The sequence below is a fragment of the Gracilinanus agilis genome, chromosome 5 (assembly GCF_016433145.1).
Source record: "Gracilinanus agilis isolate LMUSP501 chromosome 5, AgileGrace, whole genome shotgun sequence".
NCBI classification, from domain to species: domain Eukaryota; kingdom Metazoa; phylum Chordata; class Mammalia; order Didelphimorphia; family Didelphidae; genus Gracilinanus; species Gracilinanus agilis.
In genome coordinates this window covers 39298526-39318803 of record NC_058134.1, presented here as the reverse complement: position 1 = coordinate 39318803, position 20278 = coordinate 39298526, and the positions used below count along the sequence as shown (strand labels likewise).

The 20278-nt window shown below is 47.3% G+C and overlaps 1 protein-coding gene across 1 annotated transcript in view; it reads right to left on the bottom strand.

Moving 5' to 3' along the window:
* Window positions 1–442: 442 nt before the first annotated feature.
* SH3BP5 (SH3 domain binding protein 5) overlaps window positions 443–20278 on the bottom strand; it is a 96364-nt gene continuing 76528 nt past the window's right edge. Inside the window, exons 5-9 of the mRNA XM_044679498.1 lie at window positions 6669–6799; window positions 5085–5127; window positions 3948–4167; window positions 2138–2398; window positions 443–1891 (exon numbers count right to left, since the gene is read on the bottom strand). Of these exons, the coding sequence (XP_044535433.1) occupies window positions 1689–1891; window positions 2138–2398; window positions 3948–4167; window positions 5085–5127; window positions 6669–6799 (858 nt within the window). The 3' untranslated portion in view covers window positions 443–1688. The remainder of the gene's footprint in view (window positions 1892–2137; window positions 2399–3947; window positions 4168–5084; window positions 5128–6668; window positions 6800–20278) is intronic.

Here is a 20278-nt window from a genome sequence, read left to right as displayed (position 1 = left end):
CTGCCCGTGGCGGCTGCAGATCTCGTCAGAGGAAACGGCTCTGGAGGCCAGCTGGACACTGTTTCCCTGGTTCTGGACTACGTTTGGAAGCCGGGAAGCTGCACAGAAGTACAGCTTTTATTCAATAAGAGGGTTTATGTGTAGTCAGCTCTTCACATAGGATAACTGTGCGGGTTGGGTATCCTCGTGTTATTTCTTTGGGCAAATCAACCTCAAAGGGAATCAGAGACGGTCCCTAAGACTAGAAGGTCCCCCCAAGTCACCTCCCCGCCGCGGGGGCCCGCAGAGGTCGGAAGGGCAGCCCAGGGACTCGCACTTGGGTGTTTTTTCTTAACCGCTTTTCTTTGAAATAAGAGAGGAAGGAGAGCAAGAGATCACATCTTAGCCCGTGTGTGATGTAAAAGGCGGGACGACGTGTGTAAAGTCACAGAGGGTTAGCCACTGGCTTGAGATTTTGTTTTTATTACATTCAAGGTATTAAGACAAGTACAAAATAACTTTGAAATCAGGATACCGTATCAGTCCATAAAAAATAGGAAAAATTGAAGGTTTACCAATATGAAGAAGTTTACAAACAGGACTGGCTATTGGAGATGGGGCAGGAACAGTGACATCAATAACAGAGAATCCAAGACCTCATTCCTGAAATAGGCTGAGAGTCGGAACGGTTGGTGTGATGCCCCCCCCCCCCCCATTGAACCAAAGGGACAGCTACGGTGCTTTATCTACGCAAACCACCAAAACGGGAAAGAAAAGTAACCTACGCTTAACTATGAGCATAACTACGAGGCCCCCCGCTTCTGCGGGACAGCCTTTGCCAAGACATGCCTAACTCCCTCTTTCTAGCTTGGAAGGAACAGTGTCACGTACGCGGGAGCCGCGTCACCCTTAGGAATTGCTTTTTAAAAGAGAAGGAAAAAGTTACAACCCACAGAAATGAACACTTTGTCAGTCTAGAGTCCACAAAGGCCGACGGCTCCGGCACATGCATCTCATGAAGAACAAACCGTGGATCCCCCCCTCCCACCACCCCTTGGCTGGCATCGCCAGGCCTACCCTACACTGCCTGCCCCAGCCAGGAGCCCCCGACAGCAAGTTCCCAGGCCTCCCGGGCCAGAGCGCCCAGGGGGTGCCCGTGGCGAGCACCATTGGCCGGCTTAACAGCGGGTCACTTGTGGAGGAGAGGCCGCGGGTCAGGCTGGGCCTCTCCTCTGGGACCCAGAGAGGACGGCTTTGGGGAGGCCACATTCTGAAAGACCTTCCAGTTCTCTGAGTGACGATGATTGAAGTCGTTTCGTTGAGGAGGCCGCCGGCCCCAGAGGCCCGGGGAGCGGGTCTAGGAAGAGGAAGGAGAGCCCAATGCCCACCTCCCAGCCCTCCTGCTTTCTGGCCAGAGTCTGGGAAGCGGCTCTTATTGCTCCTAACAAGGATGTTGGGGAAAACGTAGTTTACAAATGCCTGGCCGGCTCCCAGCCTCCATCCTCCCAAGCCCGCCCCTCCCCAGGACACCGTGCTGGGCACCGAAGCAGAGCTGGCTCCGGCCCGCCGCGTCACAAACCCCATCAGTGCAGTTCAGAGTAAATGCTTAAGATTTGGCATATAGTAAAGAAATATTGGCACAACACTGTCCGAACGGCTAGTTTCCCACGTCAATCCTCCGACCTCGGGGCACCGGCCTCCTCCGCCCTTCAGCCTATCTGCACCACTTTTCTGTCGCCCACGAGCCCGTCCTTTCCCTTCGGGTACTGGAGCGACAGCTGCTTGAGCTCGTTGTCCAGGCTCCGGTCTGCGGGGGAGGAAGTGCCGCCGTGTCCGCCGCCGGCCATGCCGACGCTCCGGTTGTTGTTGGCTTTGTCGCTCGTCTTGTTCTCGGCCCCTTCTGCCCTGTCCCCTGAAGGAATCCAACGAGAGCAACGGTTCAAATACAGATGCAACATGGCTGCATCCCCGGGGAGCCCCGAACCCCTTGTAAGCATCTGAGGCTGGCTTTAGCCCGGGGTGCTCTTAGCTCCCCCGTTTAGGGCTCCTCGGGTCCCAGCAGCCTGCTTAGCATCAGAAAGCTTGTCTGACATCAGGAGGCAAAGCGCAAAAACTGCTGAGCTGGGTGAACATGGGGGGGAAGAAAGGAAGCCCTTACCTCTTTCCACTTCGCACTCTGGGGACGAAGCCCCGCTGCATTCACTCCGGGGCCCCAGCACGGGAAACATGATCCCAAACTCGGAGAGGGACACGGGGCTGGGCAGATCGAGGCTGCCAGGCCTCATGACCAGAGACAACGGGCTCGGGAGCTCGTAAGGACTCGTCGGCCCCGAACTGAAGCTGGACACAGACTGGGTTTCGGAATCGTCTTCCGACACAAAGCTGCCGCAGTTGTCCTCTTCGAATGCCTCCGAGGCCACTGCAGCGTTGGAGAGAACACAAGTCTCGCTGGGTTTGCCAAAGGACAAGCCGTCTCTTACAGTCCGCTTTGGGGGGCAGGCAGACGGGTTTACAGGAACTAAAGCCCCTCGAGGCTGCGCTTTCACCCCCTCGCCCCCTGTGGGTGACAACAGAAGGAGAAGCCTATTCCTTTCCCTTCTCTCAAAGAGAAAGGAAACCCAGGGACCAGGCCCCCACTGGGAACCGCGCCTTGCACTCTCCAGACCACTAAACAAGAATGGAGGGGACGGAAGATGCCCCTTAAGTCATCTTGGAACCTCTAGAGCCGAAATCCGCCTCTCCTCTCCCTTTTATTAGAAGAGAATGTCCGCTACCTGAGCCGTCTCCTGGCAGTGGGGGGAGGAAATCCAGCTACAGATCAAGAGGGAAATGCATGTCAGAACTCTGCCACCTTCCCTGCCCACCACCTCCAGGCGAGTGGCCAGGAGGCCCTTGAGCAGACGGCCTCAGTTGGGAATGGGTTGCACCTTTTCTTCCCTTCCCTGGAACCTTCTCAAAGGCTCAGCCTAAAGAACTGTTTGCAATAAAAGAACAAAATGAATGCTTTTTAAAAACTGAAAATTAGCTCTTCAATCCTCACACAGAACCGTTGGGCACGCTTACCCAGTCACCTCTCCTGGGACCATCTCTGAGACGGAACAAGGGGAAGAAGGCCCGTCTTAGAGTCGGGAGGCCCAAGCTCAGATCCTATCCAAAGCTCTGAGGACCTGCGCAGCCAAATTACTTAGTAACCTCTCAGCCTCACTGTCCTCATCTGTAAGTAAGGCCCCTTCCAGCCTTAAATCTGTGATCCATGATCACCACCTATTACCCCAGAAGCCGGCTCTCCTAGACATTGTTAATCGCCTCTGATTATCCTTAGTTTCTGAGCTAAAGGTGGCTGAAGAACAAGCCATGGCTACAGGTTTTGATTGGACCTTTTCTCTCATACCACAATACTCTTCCCCTTATTTTTAAGCATGAACACATGAAAAATAACTTCATTTAATTCCCACCGTGGGAAAGAGGCACTGGTTGGCATGAGATGAGGAGGTAAAGGCCTACCAAGAAATCTGGTAGAGAAGAGACTTAAAATATCAGAAAACATGTGGAGTCATGGAAAAGATGCTGGATATGGAGCTTGGAGGTTTGGGGTTCAGATTTTGCCTTTGACATCTAGTAGCTGTGTGACCAAGGATAAATCACTTAATCCTTCTGAACCTCCATCTGTACTGTCCCTTGTCATAGGACTCAAACCAAGAGGCACAGAAATGTTAACTATTGTCCATTTTAGGATACTGTTGAGTATAAAACAAGAGTTCCTAACCTGGGGTCTGTGAACTCATTTCTCAAAATATTTTGATAAAAATTTCAACGTAATTGATTTCCTTTGCAATTCTATGTCTTCTTCCTACTGGCACAAACCAGTCTTCCTTTGCCTTTGAGACACAAAACACCCCAAGTTGCTGCCTGGAGTTGGGATCTTCAGACAGCTTTTCCCCCACTTACCCTCTGACCTCTCCACTCACCTGAAGCTGAGTCGAACTCCACCTTGTTCCTGGAGAGATCCTCTGCAGACACGCCATTGCCCTCAGCGCCCACCCCACAGCCCCGGGGACCCATGGCACTGGAACGCCTCCTCTCATGGATCTCATCAGAAATCATCTCCAGGTTCTTCAGTGCTGTCTTGTACTCGCCTTTGGCCAGAGACAGTTTGGCCTGCAGATCATCCACCACCTTCTTCAATTGCTAATAAACAGAATAAGGGGAGATGCTCACTGAGAAAAATGACCACCAATCCAGTCCAGCAAGCACTGATCACTAAAGTGAACCCTAAAGACAGTGTCAAGACTTGTCCCTGCCCTTAGGGAGCTTACATCCACTGGGCCCCTGCTTTGTAACAAGGACTTTTCCTAAGGATAAACTCCAACGTTTTTCTACCCATCACCCTAAGTTACATAAAAAGCATTTTAGATGGAGATCGAGAATCTTCACACTGGTCCATGACATTCTCTGTCTCCTGACCTCACGATTTAGTCCATCCCTTATGCCTAGAATGGATTCTCCTGCTCTTCTGCCTCTCGTAATCACAGCTTCCTTTGAGATTCAGCTCAAGTGCCAGCCCCTACAAGAACCATTTTCTGTTTCCTCCACACCCACCCCAATCCCTCAGGACGTATCCTAAAGTTTTGTATTTAGCTGTCTGGGTATGTGCTATCTCCTCCCACCAAGAAAAGGTCAGAGGCTATTTCACCTTTCTCTTTGTATGTGCCTTTGCTCTAAAATGTTTGCTCAGCATATTGAACGAGTTATCATTCATCTGTTCTGTCACCCAGAACCCTCTCCCTAAGGACAGGCTTAACAACTAGAGAATGGTGAATCATTGCAGAAAAGAAGTCCACACCACTGTGAGCACAGACTCCAGCCTCTTAGGCCTTCTCACTGGCTAGAGAGCCATGGAATAGCATTCTCAAAGGGTTCTTAGAAATCACCCAGGATTCAGAGACTCTCCTGAGTAGATGCTCAGTTCAAAGCAGGGCCTTCCATCGTCGCCCTCCCCCAAGTACAGCAGAAAAGTCCATCAGGATGAAACAGTGGACACAACAAAAGCTTGTGATCTAGAAGAGTCCCAGCAACAGAGAGAGAGGACAGCGTGCCATACCTACCTCGAGCTGGACGTAGTATTTTGCCTTGAGTTCATAATAAGGTCTGCAGAAGTCAAAGAGGGAAGGAAAAGAAGTTTTATTTTGGTGACCATGGTAACTCCAGAGAGGTGTTTCACAGCCTTCTTTTGAATGCTGAGTTCTGTAGAAAGTTATTTTCTGAGACTGCTGATTCCGTTAGAGGCAGCCTTTTGGCTCAAAAACATGAACCTGGAACACCTTGATGAACTAGTGAAATAGCCTAGCCACCCTCCACTCTGCACACCACCTGTGACCAATAGCCAGAATGAGTAGAGGCAGGCCTATACCAAGTGTGCCTGGGATCAATATATGCTTTACCTGCAGGGCATTCAAGTTTTTTCCTGGCCAGGGTCACTTTTTTATAAATCATAATTCTGATCCAAAGTTAGGACACCAAAATTGGGACACACTCCATGTGTAGGGTTTAAACTGTGAGAGCAGACAAGACCAAAGATTGAGGGGGCAAGGAGAAGGTACACGGGTGGTAATGAAGTGAGGGTTGCACCCTTTCCTTCCACAACCCTTCTTATGAAACCAACCAAGGAGCCTGAAGTAATGACTGCCAAACAGAGCAGGGGCTTGGAAAGGAAACCACAGTATAGAATTTTTAGTGCTTCCTCCAGTCAGAGATATCAGATGTCCTGACAGCCTCAAGTCTTAGCTTGGAATTCAACATTTAGAAAAGTGGGCATATATCATCATCTACCTCTCCAAAGCTATCATATTGCTCTGTGTATCACCCAGATTCTTGACCAGGCAATCACACAGGACTATCTCTCTACTCTCCCTTCGGAGCTTTACTCTCCATCAGTCACCAAAACAAATGTATTTTTTAAGATATTTCCTTGTCTTGAAAACTAACCATCTCTCATGTTTTTGCCTCATAGAAATTGGATGAGGTGGCTAAGTCTTCTATTGTTTTGTTGTTCTGAAAACCGCAGAATGTAAAGAGAGGGATGTAGCTACCAGAACCATGCAACGGAAGACATAATCCTGTCTAAACATTCAAATGACATCCTTTCTTCCCATCCCTGATTTGAGAGAGGTTCATTCATGACTCCCTCTCTACAAATGAGCCATCAAGGATACCCATGGGCTTTTTGCAGACCCTCACTGAAAATTAAATTCTCCTTTGAGAAATCAGTTGCTCTCAAAAAGGAAGTGACATCTGAGCACTACCACTTGTGATGTGATACTACAAAGAACGACATTTCACAGGCATCTGTCTATAATGAAAATAAACTTCATACCCCTTCATGCATCAGAAGCCCTAGCACTGTAGAGAGAGCACTGGATTTGGAGTTAGGAAGACTTGGGTTCAGATTCTACCACCGATGCTTACTAGCTATGACCACCTCTTTAGGCCTCAGTTACCTCATCTGTAAAATGAGGGGACTGAATTAGATGGCCTTTAAGGCTTCTCCCAGCTTTAGATCTATGACCTTCTGAAATATGTGAATGATGTAGCCCTCTCCCCATCGCTCCTTCCATTTCTACCTCTGAGCCGTCAAGAAGGTTTCATGCTCTCTACCACCAGCTAGGCTGGAGAATTCGCCCCTGACTTACTTGGATTTGTTGATGGCCCTCTTGAGTTTCTTCTCCAGCTGCCTCATGCGGCCCATGGCAGCATTGTACTTGGCTGCTGTCTCCTTGTGCACCAGCTCACTTCTCGTCTTGGTCTGCTCAGCCTCCATGACCTTCGAAGGAAGACAAGGTTCAGTTCCCAGGACCCTAGGCTCATCTGCACCAGTTCGAGTGTTGTTTTCCACAGCAGTCTACTTCCAGACTAGTGGGTGGGTTTTTTTTTAATCCAGCTTCCAAAAAATAAACACAACTTTTTGTTGTGTTTGCAGTCTCACACACACACACACACACACACACACACACACACACACACACACACACACACACACACACTTCCTTATAAACCTTTGACAGTGCCTGATCAAGATAAACTAGGGCATGACCCAGTTACCAATAAAGTAGGAACTCCCTTTTATAGTGGTGTGGTCAGTTCTTTGGGGTTATTATTGAGGTAGTAACCAGAAGAGAGAGCACATAGGAGACCCTCAGACCTCTTTGGAACTAAAATGCTTTAATCTCTTCCCCTGAGCTTCCTTTCAAACACTTTAAGCTAGGAGCTCTTACTAGCTGATGCGAATGGCCTACCCACTGATTGATCCACTGAACAATCAATCCAGTGATTGATATGAACAATCAGAAGGCCAGATGTCCAGCAATAAGAGGAAAAAAATCCTGCATGATCCAAAACCAACTTGGTTTAGACTTGGTAGATGGGTTACTGGATTGGGAATCGGGAAGACCTTCATTTGAATTATTTGGTTCAAGTCATTCATCCTCTCTCTGAGCCTCCTCATCTGCAAACCATGGATGACAGTGCCTACTGAGTATCCACCACATGGTCCTGTTGTATCATATGAGATGGTACATTTAAAGAGCTTGGCAAATATCAAAGTAGTAGGCATAGGCACCTCTACATGACAGTTATTGTCGTCATCACCATTATATACCTCTCCTCACCCATCTAGCCATTAGTGCCCTCTCTCCCAAAACCAAGGAAGCTGGTGGCTCACTGAATAGAGTGCTGGACTTGGAGTCAGGAAGCCCAGAGTTCGAATCTGGCCCCAGACACCTGCCAGCTGTTGGACCCTGAACAAAGCACTTAGCCTCCGGTTCCTCATCTGAAAGGTGGGAACAAAAATAGCACCTGCCTTGTAGGGTTGTGATAAGGATAAGATATTTGTGAAGCATTCTGCAAACCTCAAAGCAGTGTATAAAGGCTGCTATTACCCCATTCATTTTATATTTCTATTCCCAAAAGCTCAGTGCAGTTTGAAGCTTTAAAACTTAAAACTTTCAGGGTCATCCTCCAGATTTACACTTTATATTGTCTTTATAAGAATGTCAGGTCCTTGAGAGCAGAGACGTTTTCTTCTTAGTTTCTGCCATTTCAAAACCTTAACAGTGCGATAGAAACCAATGAGCACATTATTCCATGTTAATATACACCTAGCCACACCGAGCAATCGCCAGGCAAGAGCCAAGTTAGCAATCGGGAAAGAATATAATTTAGTGACCTCAATCTTGCCTCTTTAGCCTATTCCCAACTAGATTGTAGAAAAGATTTTAAAGGAAATGTTTTCTCTTCGCAAATGTATCCTAGCTCTCTCCCATCCTAATCCCCAGGAGGAAAGGGGGGGAAAAAAGTATCTTTCCCTTTAACCAGGGTCAAAACTTAACAACCAAACAAAAAAGGGATTCATAACCTTTTTTGGCCCATAGACCCCACTGGCAGTATCTGGTGAGGCTTCTCAGTGTTTTTAAATGCATAAAATATATAAGATTAAAGAGGAAAACGATTATGTTGAAATAATTATGAAAATATTTAATACGATAACAATGATTTTGCTGTTGTCATTGTTAGTTTCGTCTGAGTCTTGATGACCTCTTTGGAGTTTTATTGCCATTTCCTTCTCCATCTCATTTTACAGATGAGGAAACAAAGACCAAAAGGGATAAGTGACTTGCTCAGGGTCACTCACATAGTAAGTGCCTGAGGCTGGGTTTGACTCCAGACCCAGCAGTCTACTCCATTGAACCACCAACTAACAATAATAGCATTTAAGTTTAAGGCTTACAAAGTGATTTTCAAATATCTCATTTTATCTTCATGACAACACTTGACTCCTCAGAATCATGCTTTTTATTATTGTTATGTTATTTTAATTATGATAGGTACAGTTATTATTTCTATTTTACAGATGAAGAAACTGAGGCTAACAGAGGTTAAGTGTCTTGCCTTGAGTCACAATAGCTATTAATTTTGCCTGAGGCAGGATCTGAATTTGGATTTACTTGACTGCCGCTAAGCAGAGAAGTGATTAGAATACTCGTCTTGGAATCATGAAAACTCATCTTCCTGAGTTCAAATCTGGCCTCAAACACCAGCTATGTGACCCTGGGCAAGTCCCTTAACCCTGTTGGCCTCAGTTTCCACATCTCTATAGTCAACTGGAGAAGGAAATGGCAAATTGCTCCAGTGTTTGTACCAAGAAAAGACCCCAAAAGAGTTACAAAGGTTCAGGTACAACTAAAAATGACTTGAACTTTTTGACCGCAACAAGCACTCAGTCCACTGTGCCACCTAAGCTGCTCCTGTAGCAAGATTCACAGATGCTGAGTTAAGAGTCCCCGCAATGAGGCAAGAAAAAATGAACCAGAAATTCAATCCTCATGAGTCTTTGAGGAACCGTACCTTTCCTCCTACATTCTAGAGCACACCCCTTCCCTCACACATTATGCCAGGTACGAATAGCTAACTTTCTAATGCACAGGAGTCCTTTGGGGTCCTTCCTCCTTTTTTAGCTCTTGTTTCTTAAGATGACACACCTGGCAACAAGCACCAGCTATTGAAACATTCAGAGAATCAGAAATATCTTAAACGTGTAAGATGTCTCAGGCATCCAGCCTAACACTAGCAACGTTACACGGTATTCCTGACCACTGGTCATTCCGCCTTCAAATTAAGATAAGAGGAACTCGCTGTCCGTCCTCCCCACTATGAATCCCTTCCCCTTCCTCAGGAAATAAATTCAACTTTAAGAGAGTTCCGATACCCAACTGTGTGACCCTGAGCAAGTCACTTAACCCCAGGGGTCTAGCCCTTTCTACTCTTCTGCCTTAGGACTGATACTTCATAATGATCCTGACAAGGTACAGGTTTTGTGTTCATGTGTGTGCTTGTTTTTAAGAGCTCCAATTCTTAGTATGTTTTTATACCGAACCAAGATCTGCCTTCCCATTCCTTCCAGCGACTGGCCGCAGTTCTGCCCTCTAGGACCAGGCAGAACCATTCTAATCCCTTTTCTACATGACAGTCCTTCAGATACCTGTAACCAGCTACCACGTCCCCATCTAAGTCGTCTGTTCTCCAGGCTAAAACGTCACCAGCGCCTTCCCGTGACCTGGGCCAGTCGGCTTTCTCTTTCACACGGCTGTGGATTTTCCTGAGAGAATTTGAAAGTGTTCCAGGGCTCCGTGTAAACAGAAGCATCCATCTGATGCCATATGCTACTGTGTCATCGTGGAGGATTTGTACCCTACAGCTCAGATCTGCTGAAAACACTGGCTGTGCTCTGTGGCACCGTGTTTTTTAAATGCTCAGAAGGGGGAAATGGCCACGGCGGCAAGGTCTTCTCTCTTACTTTGCTGCTTCTGGATTTCAGTTTTATCAACAGGGGGAGGAAGGAAATGAGCACTTAAGTGCCTACTATGTGCTGAGCTCTTTACAAGTCTTTCATTTTGATCCTCAGAATAACCCTCTGAAATAGGTGCAATGATCACCATTTTACAGTTGAGAAAACTGAAGCGAGCTGGCTAAGTGACTTGTCCAGCTTCTCAGACTGCAAATGGGTGTCTGGGGTCAAATTTGACCTTAAATCTTTCCAGTTCCAGGTCCAGCTCTCTACCTGCTGCTCTCCAGTGGAGGGAGGTCATCATGCCCCGGGGAGCCAATTCACCCAAACCAAATTCCCACTGATTGAGATACCAGATGGGAGCCAATTGGTTAATTATCACTAAAATTCCATAGTGGTTTTCAAGTATCTGAAAGGCTGGCTTTGAAAGAAGTAGACTTGGGGGCAGCTGAGTAGCTCAGTGGATGGAGAGTCAGGCCTAGAGACGGGATGTCCTGGGTTCAAATGTGGCCTCAGACACTTCCCAGCTGTGTGACCCTGGGCAAGTCACTTGATCCCCATTACCCACCCTTACCACACTTCCACCTAGGAGCCAATATACAGAAATTAAGGGTTTAAAAAAAATTTTTTTTTAAAGAAAGAAAGAAGTAGACTTGTTTTGTTTAACTCCAAATGGGAAAAGTAGGAGCAAGTGGGGCGAGAAGCTGTTTAGTTATCAAGTCAACAAGCATTAAGACCTATTGTGTGCCAGACACTGTGCCTAGATCTGGGTTCAGAGGACCCAGAATCCCACATCTGCCCTTTACCATCTGTACTACAGCACCTCTACTACAATGAACTTTAGGTGGGTCACCTATTTCTCTGGGCCTCGGGTACATCATGTGTAAAATGAAAGAGTTAGACTTAAGCATTAAAAATTCTCATTCTAAAGCCAAGATGCTATAAGCTACAAAGACGACAATTCAAGTTTGCTAGAAGAAGAACTTGCTGGGGCAGCTGGGTAGCTCAGTGGATTGAGAGCCAGGCCTAGAGATGGAGGGAGGTCCTAGGTTCAAATCTGGCTTCAGACACTTCCCAACTGTGTGACCCTGGGCAAGTCACTTGACCCCCATTGCCCACCCTTACCACTCTTCCACCTAGGAGGCGATACACAGAAGTTAAGGGTTAAAAAAAAAAAAAAAAGAACTTGCTAACAAAACATGGAAGTATAAGGGGGCCCCCACCACCTGAGATCACCAATAAAGAGGTCAAATGGCTTTTCTTTTTCCATCTCTATTTCCTAGATTTTGTTAGGAACATTACAGAAAAGCTGAAGATTTTCATAAATTTAGTTTGTATCAGATTGATAAAGCCATTAATTATTTCTATTATATTTCTATTATTTTTTTCCCAATGACTCACTAAGGATTCCTGGATAAATCTTCACACATTTCAATACCCCATGAGTCTGTTCTAAATGTGGACTCCTTCCAGCCATGCAGATTGAATCCATCGTGTCCAGTCGTGACAACCTTGTGTCACTCCTAGTCAATCAAACAAGAATTTAATCAACATTTGCCATGTCAGAGCTGCTGGGCGATGACCATATCCTTTTATAAACCCACCACAGAGTCCACCCAACATGCTGGGAGTCTTCTTCTAGGTCTTGCAACATCGTATGGATGAACAGCTCCTGGAGCATGCAAGCTGGCCCCCAAGCTATCCTTCATTTGAGCTATTTGACAGGCCTGCAGCTCTTTCCCTTTTCCCCTTGTTCTCTCTTCCACTTTTCTTCACTTTTCCATCATTTCTCTTCTGCAGCATGCGACCCTTATGAGTTATCTTTTTGAACTGCACATCACAGTTTAGATAAGAGGCATCCCTCATCTCTGGTTTTTCTTGGATGGGAATATTGAAATAGCTCCTTTAGACCATGGAACCCACCCTGCCAAGAGAAGCATTTCAAGGACGCCTGACTACCATATATATATAAAAGCTCCACTTCAGTTTTGGAGCCTGTGTTGGAAATCCCCCATAACAGTAGCGAAGACTGTGGATGGGCGTGCATCTCCCTGTATATTGCCAATCAGAAGAATATTGACCAAGGTCACATCTGATCTGATGTTACAGCTCTCAAGGAATCCTGTATGATTTTGACATTTGCTGGGGTGATGCCTTGTGGGAAGAAAGCCTTTCCAGCCTCATTTCGCTTTGCCGAATCAAAAGCGTTTTGTTTTTTAAATTCTAGCCAGTAAAAAGCACTGCGGGTTCTTGTAGTCTCTGTACCTTTCAGGCAATTGTGTGACTCCAAAGACGTGGGCTGCCACAGAACATATTTATGAAAACCTGCCTGTCTCCTCATCTAATAAACGTCCCCTACTTAATATCTGTAAGTAGATGGAATTTTGTCTCCTCTAGATGAAAGAATAGCCTCCTTCCTCATCTCAGCCTCTTGGCTTCCGTTAAGACCCAGCTCAGATCCCACCTTTTTTCTGCAGAAAGCTTTTCCCAATCTCTTCTAAGGGCCTCCAAGATGCCCACCCCTTCCACTGTGCATCTCTTAGGAGCATGCCGTGGTTTGCTTCTTTTCTCCTCCACTGATACGGGAGCTCCTCGAGGGCAGGCACCTGGTTTTGCCGCTCTTGGTATCCCCAGGGCATGGCACAGTCCCTGGAACATAGTAAGCTCCTAATAAATGGTTGTGGCCCTAACTTGGCCCCACTGTTCCGAGATTGACTCCTCTGACTTCTGGTATTCTGTCAAGTAATAGTAGAGAAAGGGAGCAAGCATCCTTCCTGCATCTCAGATCTTACTGGGAAAGCATCTAGTGTTTCTCCATTACATGTCATCAAACAGAGGCCAGATAAGTCAGTCTCTTTTAGCCTCAGTTTCCCTCTCTGTAAAACAAGATATTTTAATAATAGCACTTACAGGATTGTTGTAAGTAATATACCTAAAGCACTTCACAGACCTGAAAATAATAAATAAGTGCTAGCTATTATTAGCAAAAATAATAATTTCTTGGCTGTTCTGTCCTCTACCTACAGGAAAGGCCACAGAGAGGAAAAATAAACCTAATCCCAAGACCCTACAGTATTCTATATGTTTGACTCTCATTTCTCCTATTCAAAATTCAAATTCTAACACTACCATTTACTATTTTTTGAAAGTTATTTAACTTTTCTGGGCCTCAGTTTACCCTTATATAAATAAGGAGATTATAAGATGACCTCAAAGGTCCCTCCTAGCTTAATAATAACAACTGGCATTCCTATAAACTTTAAAATTTATGTTCTACCTAGATTATCTCATTTGATTCTCATAACAACATTGTCAGGTAGGTTCTATGGGTATTATTAATCCCATTTTTATAGATGAATAAATGGAGGTTTGGAGAATTATTGATTATGGTGCCATGACTAATAATAATATTTTAACTTTATTTTTTTTCTTAAAACCCTTACCTTCCAGGGGGCAGCTGGGTAGCTCAGTGGATTGAGAGCCAGGCCTAGAGACGGGAGGTCCTAGGTTCAAATCCGGCCTCAGACACTTCCCAGCTGTGTGACCCTGGGCAAGTCACTTGACCCCCATTGCCTACCCTTACCACTCTTCCACCTATAAGTCAATACACAGAAGTTAAGGGTTTAAAATTTAAAAAAAAAAACCCTTACCTTCCATCTTGGAATCAATACTATATATTGGTTCCAAAGCAGTAGAGCAGCAAGGGCTAGGCAATGGGAGTTAAGTGACTTGCCCAGGGTCACACAGCTAGCTAGGAAGTATCTGAGGCCAGATTTGAACCCAGGATCTCCTGTCTCTAGGTCTGGCTCTCAATTCACTGAGCCACCCAGCTGCCCCCAATATTTAACTTTATAGATCAAGGTTTGCAGTTCACTTTTAAGTATGTTATCTCATTTGAGCTGTACAACAACTAAGATAAGAGCTCACCTTATCCTGCTTTTTTCCCCTTAAAACCCTCACCTTCCATCTTAGAATTACTACTGGGTATTGGTTCCAAGGCAGAAAATGGTAAGGGCTAGGCAATGGGCACTAAGTAACTTGGCCAGGGTCACACAGCTAGGAAGTGTCTGAGGCCATATTTGAACCCAGGACTTCCCATCTATAGGCTTGACTCTCCATCTACTGAGCCACCTAGTTGCCCCCACTTATTATTCTATTTTTATATTATAATCCAATTTTTAAAAAGAAGGAAACTAAGGCTGAGGGGTTGTGACTTGCTTAGAATCAAAGCTAGTCATTGTCTGGGGCAGGATTAGAATGCAGATATTCCTGATTCCATCCAATTCCTAGACCTCTTAGCTGCTGCCATCATGGTCATCATGACTTTCATCTTGCCACTGGACTTCAATGTGTCTGAGATAGAGAGAGACTTTGCACAACTCTGCCCCACTTAATGAAATCCAACTCACACACATTAGCCCTCTTTGGGAGGGGGGAAAAAAAGGAACAATAGTGTCTGAGATGAGATTTGAACCCAGGTCTTGGGGTGTATTTCTAGGGTTCTTTGAATCATTAAAAAAAACATTCAATTACAATCCAGTCATTAGAAACTGGATTTGGGGCTGGGGTGTGCTCTGGTTTTACCCATAAGGGCTGGACTAAACTTGGCCTGGGGAATAAAGGAAGGGGTTTGACTGATGAGCAAACTCAAGAGATTTCCCTGGGAGAGCCAAGAGGAAGTTAGATCACTCTGTAAGAACTCGCTGGGGACAATTTCAGGAAGGCACCATTGAAAACCCTGTGGGGAAAGAAAGGCTCACTTCCCCCCAGCTGAGCTGCTTCCCCTCGCACGGGGCTGGACTCCAGCCACAGCCTCACTGTGGGTCCAAGGACTGGCCCTGAGGTCCAGGGGAATCCTCTCCTTCCACCCCCTAAGCTGCACGGCTCTGGTATTGACCAAGTCTGGGACTGGGCAAGTCCCTTCAGTACTTTCCTTGCCTCTGTTTTGTCTGTAAAAAGAAGGGGTTCAGCATGACGGCTCCTCATTTTCCTCCCAGCTCTAAATCTGTGAAGCTGTGGTCAGAGGAAATGCCGAGGGGGCCCTCCCTGCAGAGACTGCTTTGCATTTATTTTCTCTAAATTCTATATATGCTGCTAGGGGCATGTTGCCTTCCCCAAATGACTGTAAGCTCCCTTTCACATTGACTATTATTTCATGTTTCAATGTCTAATGACCATTGATGATTTTGTCGATGGGTTTTGTCCATTTCTCTTCAATCAAGCAGTCAATAAACATTTATTAAGCACCTACTAAGTGCTAGGCACTGGGCTAAACAGCTCGAGATACAAAGAGGCAAAAGGCAGCCCTTGCCCTCTGCTTACGGTCTAACGGGGAGCCGACAAGCAAACTAGGAAAGCAATTTACAGAATAAATAGAAAATAATTGAGAGGAGGAAGGCACGAGAACTCAGAGGGGTTGAAAAGGGTTTCTTGGAGAAGGTGGCATTTTAGTTGGGACATCAGCACCTAGAACTGTCCAGGCATACAACAGGCACTTAATAAGTGCTTGCTGGTTAACTGGTCTATTCCACAAGTCTACCTTAAACCTTGAGCCCAATTTAAACATCCAGGTGTTACCGTCTGAAAGAAAAATAGGCAGGCTTCCAAAGCAGGTGACCAGAAACCCGAAGGAATTCTGGGACTCCAAGAAGTGGAGGTGAAGGGGTAGAGGTGAACCCAGAGCCTGAAACACGGTCGTATAGGTTTGTTTGCTTAAGTACCAGAATGAGAGAGACAGAGACAGAGATATACGGTGCCTAAGAGGGACGGTAAGAATGGATCATGCAAGTCAAGAAGACGAGTTCAAATCTTGACTCAGACAGGAAATAATGGTGCGACTTGGAACCAGTCGCTTAATCTGTCTGCCTCAATTTTCCCAATTGAAAAATGGGGGTCATTCTGTCATCCATTCACAAGGTGATTGGGAGAACCAAATGAGAGAATGTGTTGTAATGTGCTTGGCACAGCATCTGGGGACTATTAGAGAGAGAAAGAAAAACAGACCGAATAGGAGGCAGAGGGAAAAGCTGCCCCTTCCCTGCTCGAACAAGTGTCTAATGAGAATGATGCACAATAGACTGCCACGAAGCCGGTGAAAGGAGACCTTCTGATGAAAAGCTCTAAGGAAGAACTTCTGAAGAAGAGGACAGAAACAGCCATTGGAGATCTTAGATCACCCTTGGGAAAGGATCTGGGAGTTCCCAATGGACGTCAAGCACAATACAACCCAGCAATGAGATTCAGCAGCCAAAGGAGCCAACGCAACTTTGGGTTGCCTTGGGAGCAGCCTGGTGTCCAGAATGGGAGACGTGTCATCTGGAAGAGCTCCAGGCAGCACATCTTGAGAAGCTGGAAGTCGTTCGTGGTCCTCCGGATCATGCCACCAGAGGACCACTAGAAGGAGGCGTGGATGGTTGAGCCTGAAGAAGGGGGAACACCTCAGTGGCTTAGCGGAATGAGAACCAGGCTTAGAGATGGCTCAAACCTAGCCTCGGAGGGCCCTTCCTGTGCGAGGATTCTGTAAGAGCCGACGAGGGTCTCCAAAAACGATTGCACCATTTGGTTTCGGTCCTGTGTGGGAAGAGAGGCTGCACTCGGTTGCCTAGGAAACATCGCCAAGGCAACCGAGGAAATCCTCAGCCTGAAGCCTGGTGTCAGGAGAGTGAGATGGGCGATGGCAGGAGTGGGGAGAGGGAGGAAGCCAGGAAGGAGCCTTTTGTCCAGAAGGGAAAGAACCAAACTGGGAAGCAGTTCAGGGTCAGGTACGAGAGCTCTGCTAGGAAGGATGGGGGTGGGGGGAGGGCAGAGAAATGGGTCAGACACAAAGGAAAAAAGGTGAAAACGAGTATCAGAGATTAGTCCACAGGATGGGCAGAGGGTCCGATGTTTGGGGTTTTACTTTTAAAGCACTATCTTGGAGAAAGAGAAGCTGCATTATTTAGCAGACAGGAGTCAAGCGAGGGTTTGAAATTCTGCTTTTTGACACTAATTAGCTGTGTGATCCTGGGCGACTCACCTAACCAGTCTATGCCCCTCCGGTCTTATCTCCTGACTCACAGGGTGCCATTTGCTTTAGGAAGAAAAGATCCTTGGATTTTATAGAGCTGGAGAGGACCCCGGAGGTCTTCTAGAATAATACCTTCATCTTACAGAAGAGGAAACTAGAGATCAGAGAAACAAAGGGATTATAAATGGCAAACACAGCCCTCGAACTCAGACCTTCTGACTCTGTCCTTTGTATCTCGGAACTTTCCAGTCTGTGAGGGAGGTGATGCGGTGATGGGTATTTGGGAAATGTCTGGTGTTTTGACTCCTATGGCTCTCCAGAGGTCACGCAGTCCATCCCCCCGCCTCCAGCAGAATCAGTCGATAAAATCCACACGTATTTATTAAGCTCCCATGATGTGCCCTGGCTTCAAAAAGCCAGCAGGAAGAGAGAGAAGGACCAGTGCACAAAGATGACCTCTGTCCAGAGGGATGTGGAATGGCAACAACAGAGGGGGACCGCAAGAGAAAACAGATTGTGTCCTGGGTTCAAATCTGGCCTCCGACACTTCCTAGCTGTGTGACTGTGAGAAAATCCCTTCGTGGCCATTGCCCAACCCTTCCCACTCTTCTGCTATGGATTCTAAGGCAAGATAAGGGGTCGTCTGGAGGGTCCATCCCTCCTGTGCCCCGCAGGCTGGACAGAGGCCACCAGCTGTTGTGGAGCATCCTCCGGTCCCCAAAGTCTCCTTCCACAACATCCCAACCAACCAGTCCAAGTTTGCCGAGCAGACACCAGCCCAGCGATGGGAGATTCTTCCTGACGCCGAGGCGGCCCCCCTCTTTCTCGCAGGAAATGAAAATAAATGTTTTCGAAGGTGTCGGAGGCCCCTCATCACCCCGGATGGAAGATGCTTCCTAGCTGTGTGACTCTGTCCACCCAGGATCCTGGATGCCGGCAGGTTTGGTATCTGGCAAATGTACCCGGCACGCCCGGCCCAAAGCCTGCAGAGCCGAGAATCTGGGCCATCCGGGAAGGTCCAAACAAAAAATCTTAAACACCGCCGGGGTGGGCAGGGGGGATCCCCGCCTTCTTGGGCCTGCCCCGACCCTGAACAGGGCCAGCAGGGGGGAAAACAGGGCAGACGAGCTTCCTGCTGGTACCAGACAGATGAAAGCAAAGGAATGTGGGTCAGGCGCCTCGTCAGGGGAGAGAAAAAACATGAGCGTCCAAAAGAAACGTGAAGGGACGGCCGAGAGACGGGGGCACGCTTGGAGGGCTCAGACGAGGAAAGGAAGGGAGGCAACCCGGCCAGGGATCCCCATTTTACAGCGGAGGCAACTGAGGCAGACAGAGTCACACAGCTAGGAAGCATCTTCCATCCGGGGTGATGAGGGGCCTCCGACACCTTCGAAAACATTTATTTTCATTATTTTTTTTAACTCTTCCCTTCCGTCTTAGAGTCAATACGGGGCATCGGTGGGCCAGGCCAGAGCCTCGCCGCAATGAGGGAGGAGAAGGTCTCTGGAGCCTGGACCTTCCCCCCACCAGCCCAGGGAGCCTCAGTCCCTTTACAGGGTCCCCCTCCCTCCATCTCTCCCTACAGGCTCTCCTGGGCTTTGGGCATCCGTCTCCACTTTGAAGCGGGGCTGGCGGGGGTCGAGGCTCCATCTCTGCGTCCCCCTCGCCCCCACCTCCCCGAACAGAAAGAGGAGGAAAGGCCTGTCCCTGCAGCCTTTTATGGGCTTCTTCGTGGCACCGTCTTGTCTTCTAGGATCTTCCGAAGAAACCAGACAGAACTCAGGCTCAGAGGGACAGGACGGGCCCGAAATGCAGGCCCCAATCCTTTATTTTATTTTATATTTTATTTCATTTCATTTCATTGGCCCCTATTCATTTTAAACAAAATTCTGCGTTTTTGTTTTTGTTTTTTAACCAAAAGCAGCATAACAAAATCAGAGCCTGATGGCCAGGAGTCCAATCCCATCTCTGCCACTCACTACCTCTCCCTCTGGGCGAGTCACCGAATGTCCCGGCATCTTTCTTTTCCTCCTCTACCAAGAGTGGCTGAAACTAGGAGATCCTCAAGATTTCTAAGGATGAAAAGCAGCATGACCCACTGCAAAGAGTGTCAGGTTTAGGGGGTGGCAAGGTGGCTCAGTAGAGTGAAAGCCAGACCAGGGCTCAAATGTGGCCTCAGACACTTCCTAGCTGTGTGACCCTGGGCAAGTCACTTAACCTCCACTGCCTAGCCCTGGACCGCTCTTCTGCCTTGGAACCAATGCACATTACTGATTCTAAAACAGAAAGTAAAGGGTTATAAAAAAAAAAAAAAAACAGGTTTGGAGTCCAAGGTCCAACTCTGCTCTTCAGGCCTCAGTTTCCTCAACTGTAAAATGAGGGTGAAGCCCCTCCTGGTATCAACGATCCATCCATGAGCCTGTGTGCTCTCCCTCCTGGTGCCTTCAGTGGGCATAATAATAATCAATAACAAAGTAGGCTCTTTAAGTTAATATTTTTGCCTTTAACACTTGTTGGCTGGCTGACTGGCCGGTTCCCCACTGGGTCAGGAAAAGCTTTCTCTGGGCAAGCGATGCCCGTTAGCTTCTTCCCCCACATCCTCCTCGCCAAGCTCGGGACAGTCGGCTTGCCGCACACAGGAAGAAGAGCGCACGGCTCCGTCTGTTCCCTTCATTCGGGCGTCTCCTGGTGGCTCTCACACTTCCAATTTCTAGATCGCCTTTTCCCTTCTGGCCTGCATCTCTCAGCAAATGTGGAGAAAGAAAATGCTTTGTCCAAAGAACCCACCCTGAGATGTGCAGGGAGGGAGGAGGAAAGGGATGGAGACAGAGGGAGAAAGGGGAGAGGAGGGGAAAAGAGAGGGAAGGAAGGAAGGAAGGAAGGAAGGAAGGAAGGAAGGAAGGAAGGAAGGAAGGAAGGAAGGAAGGAAGGAAGGAAGGAAGGAAGGAAGGAAG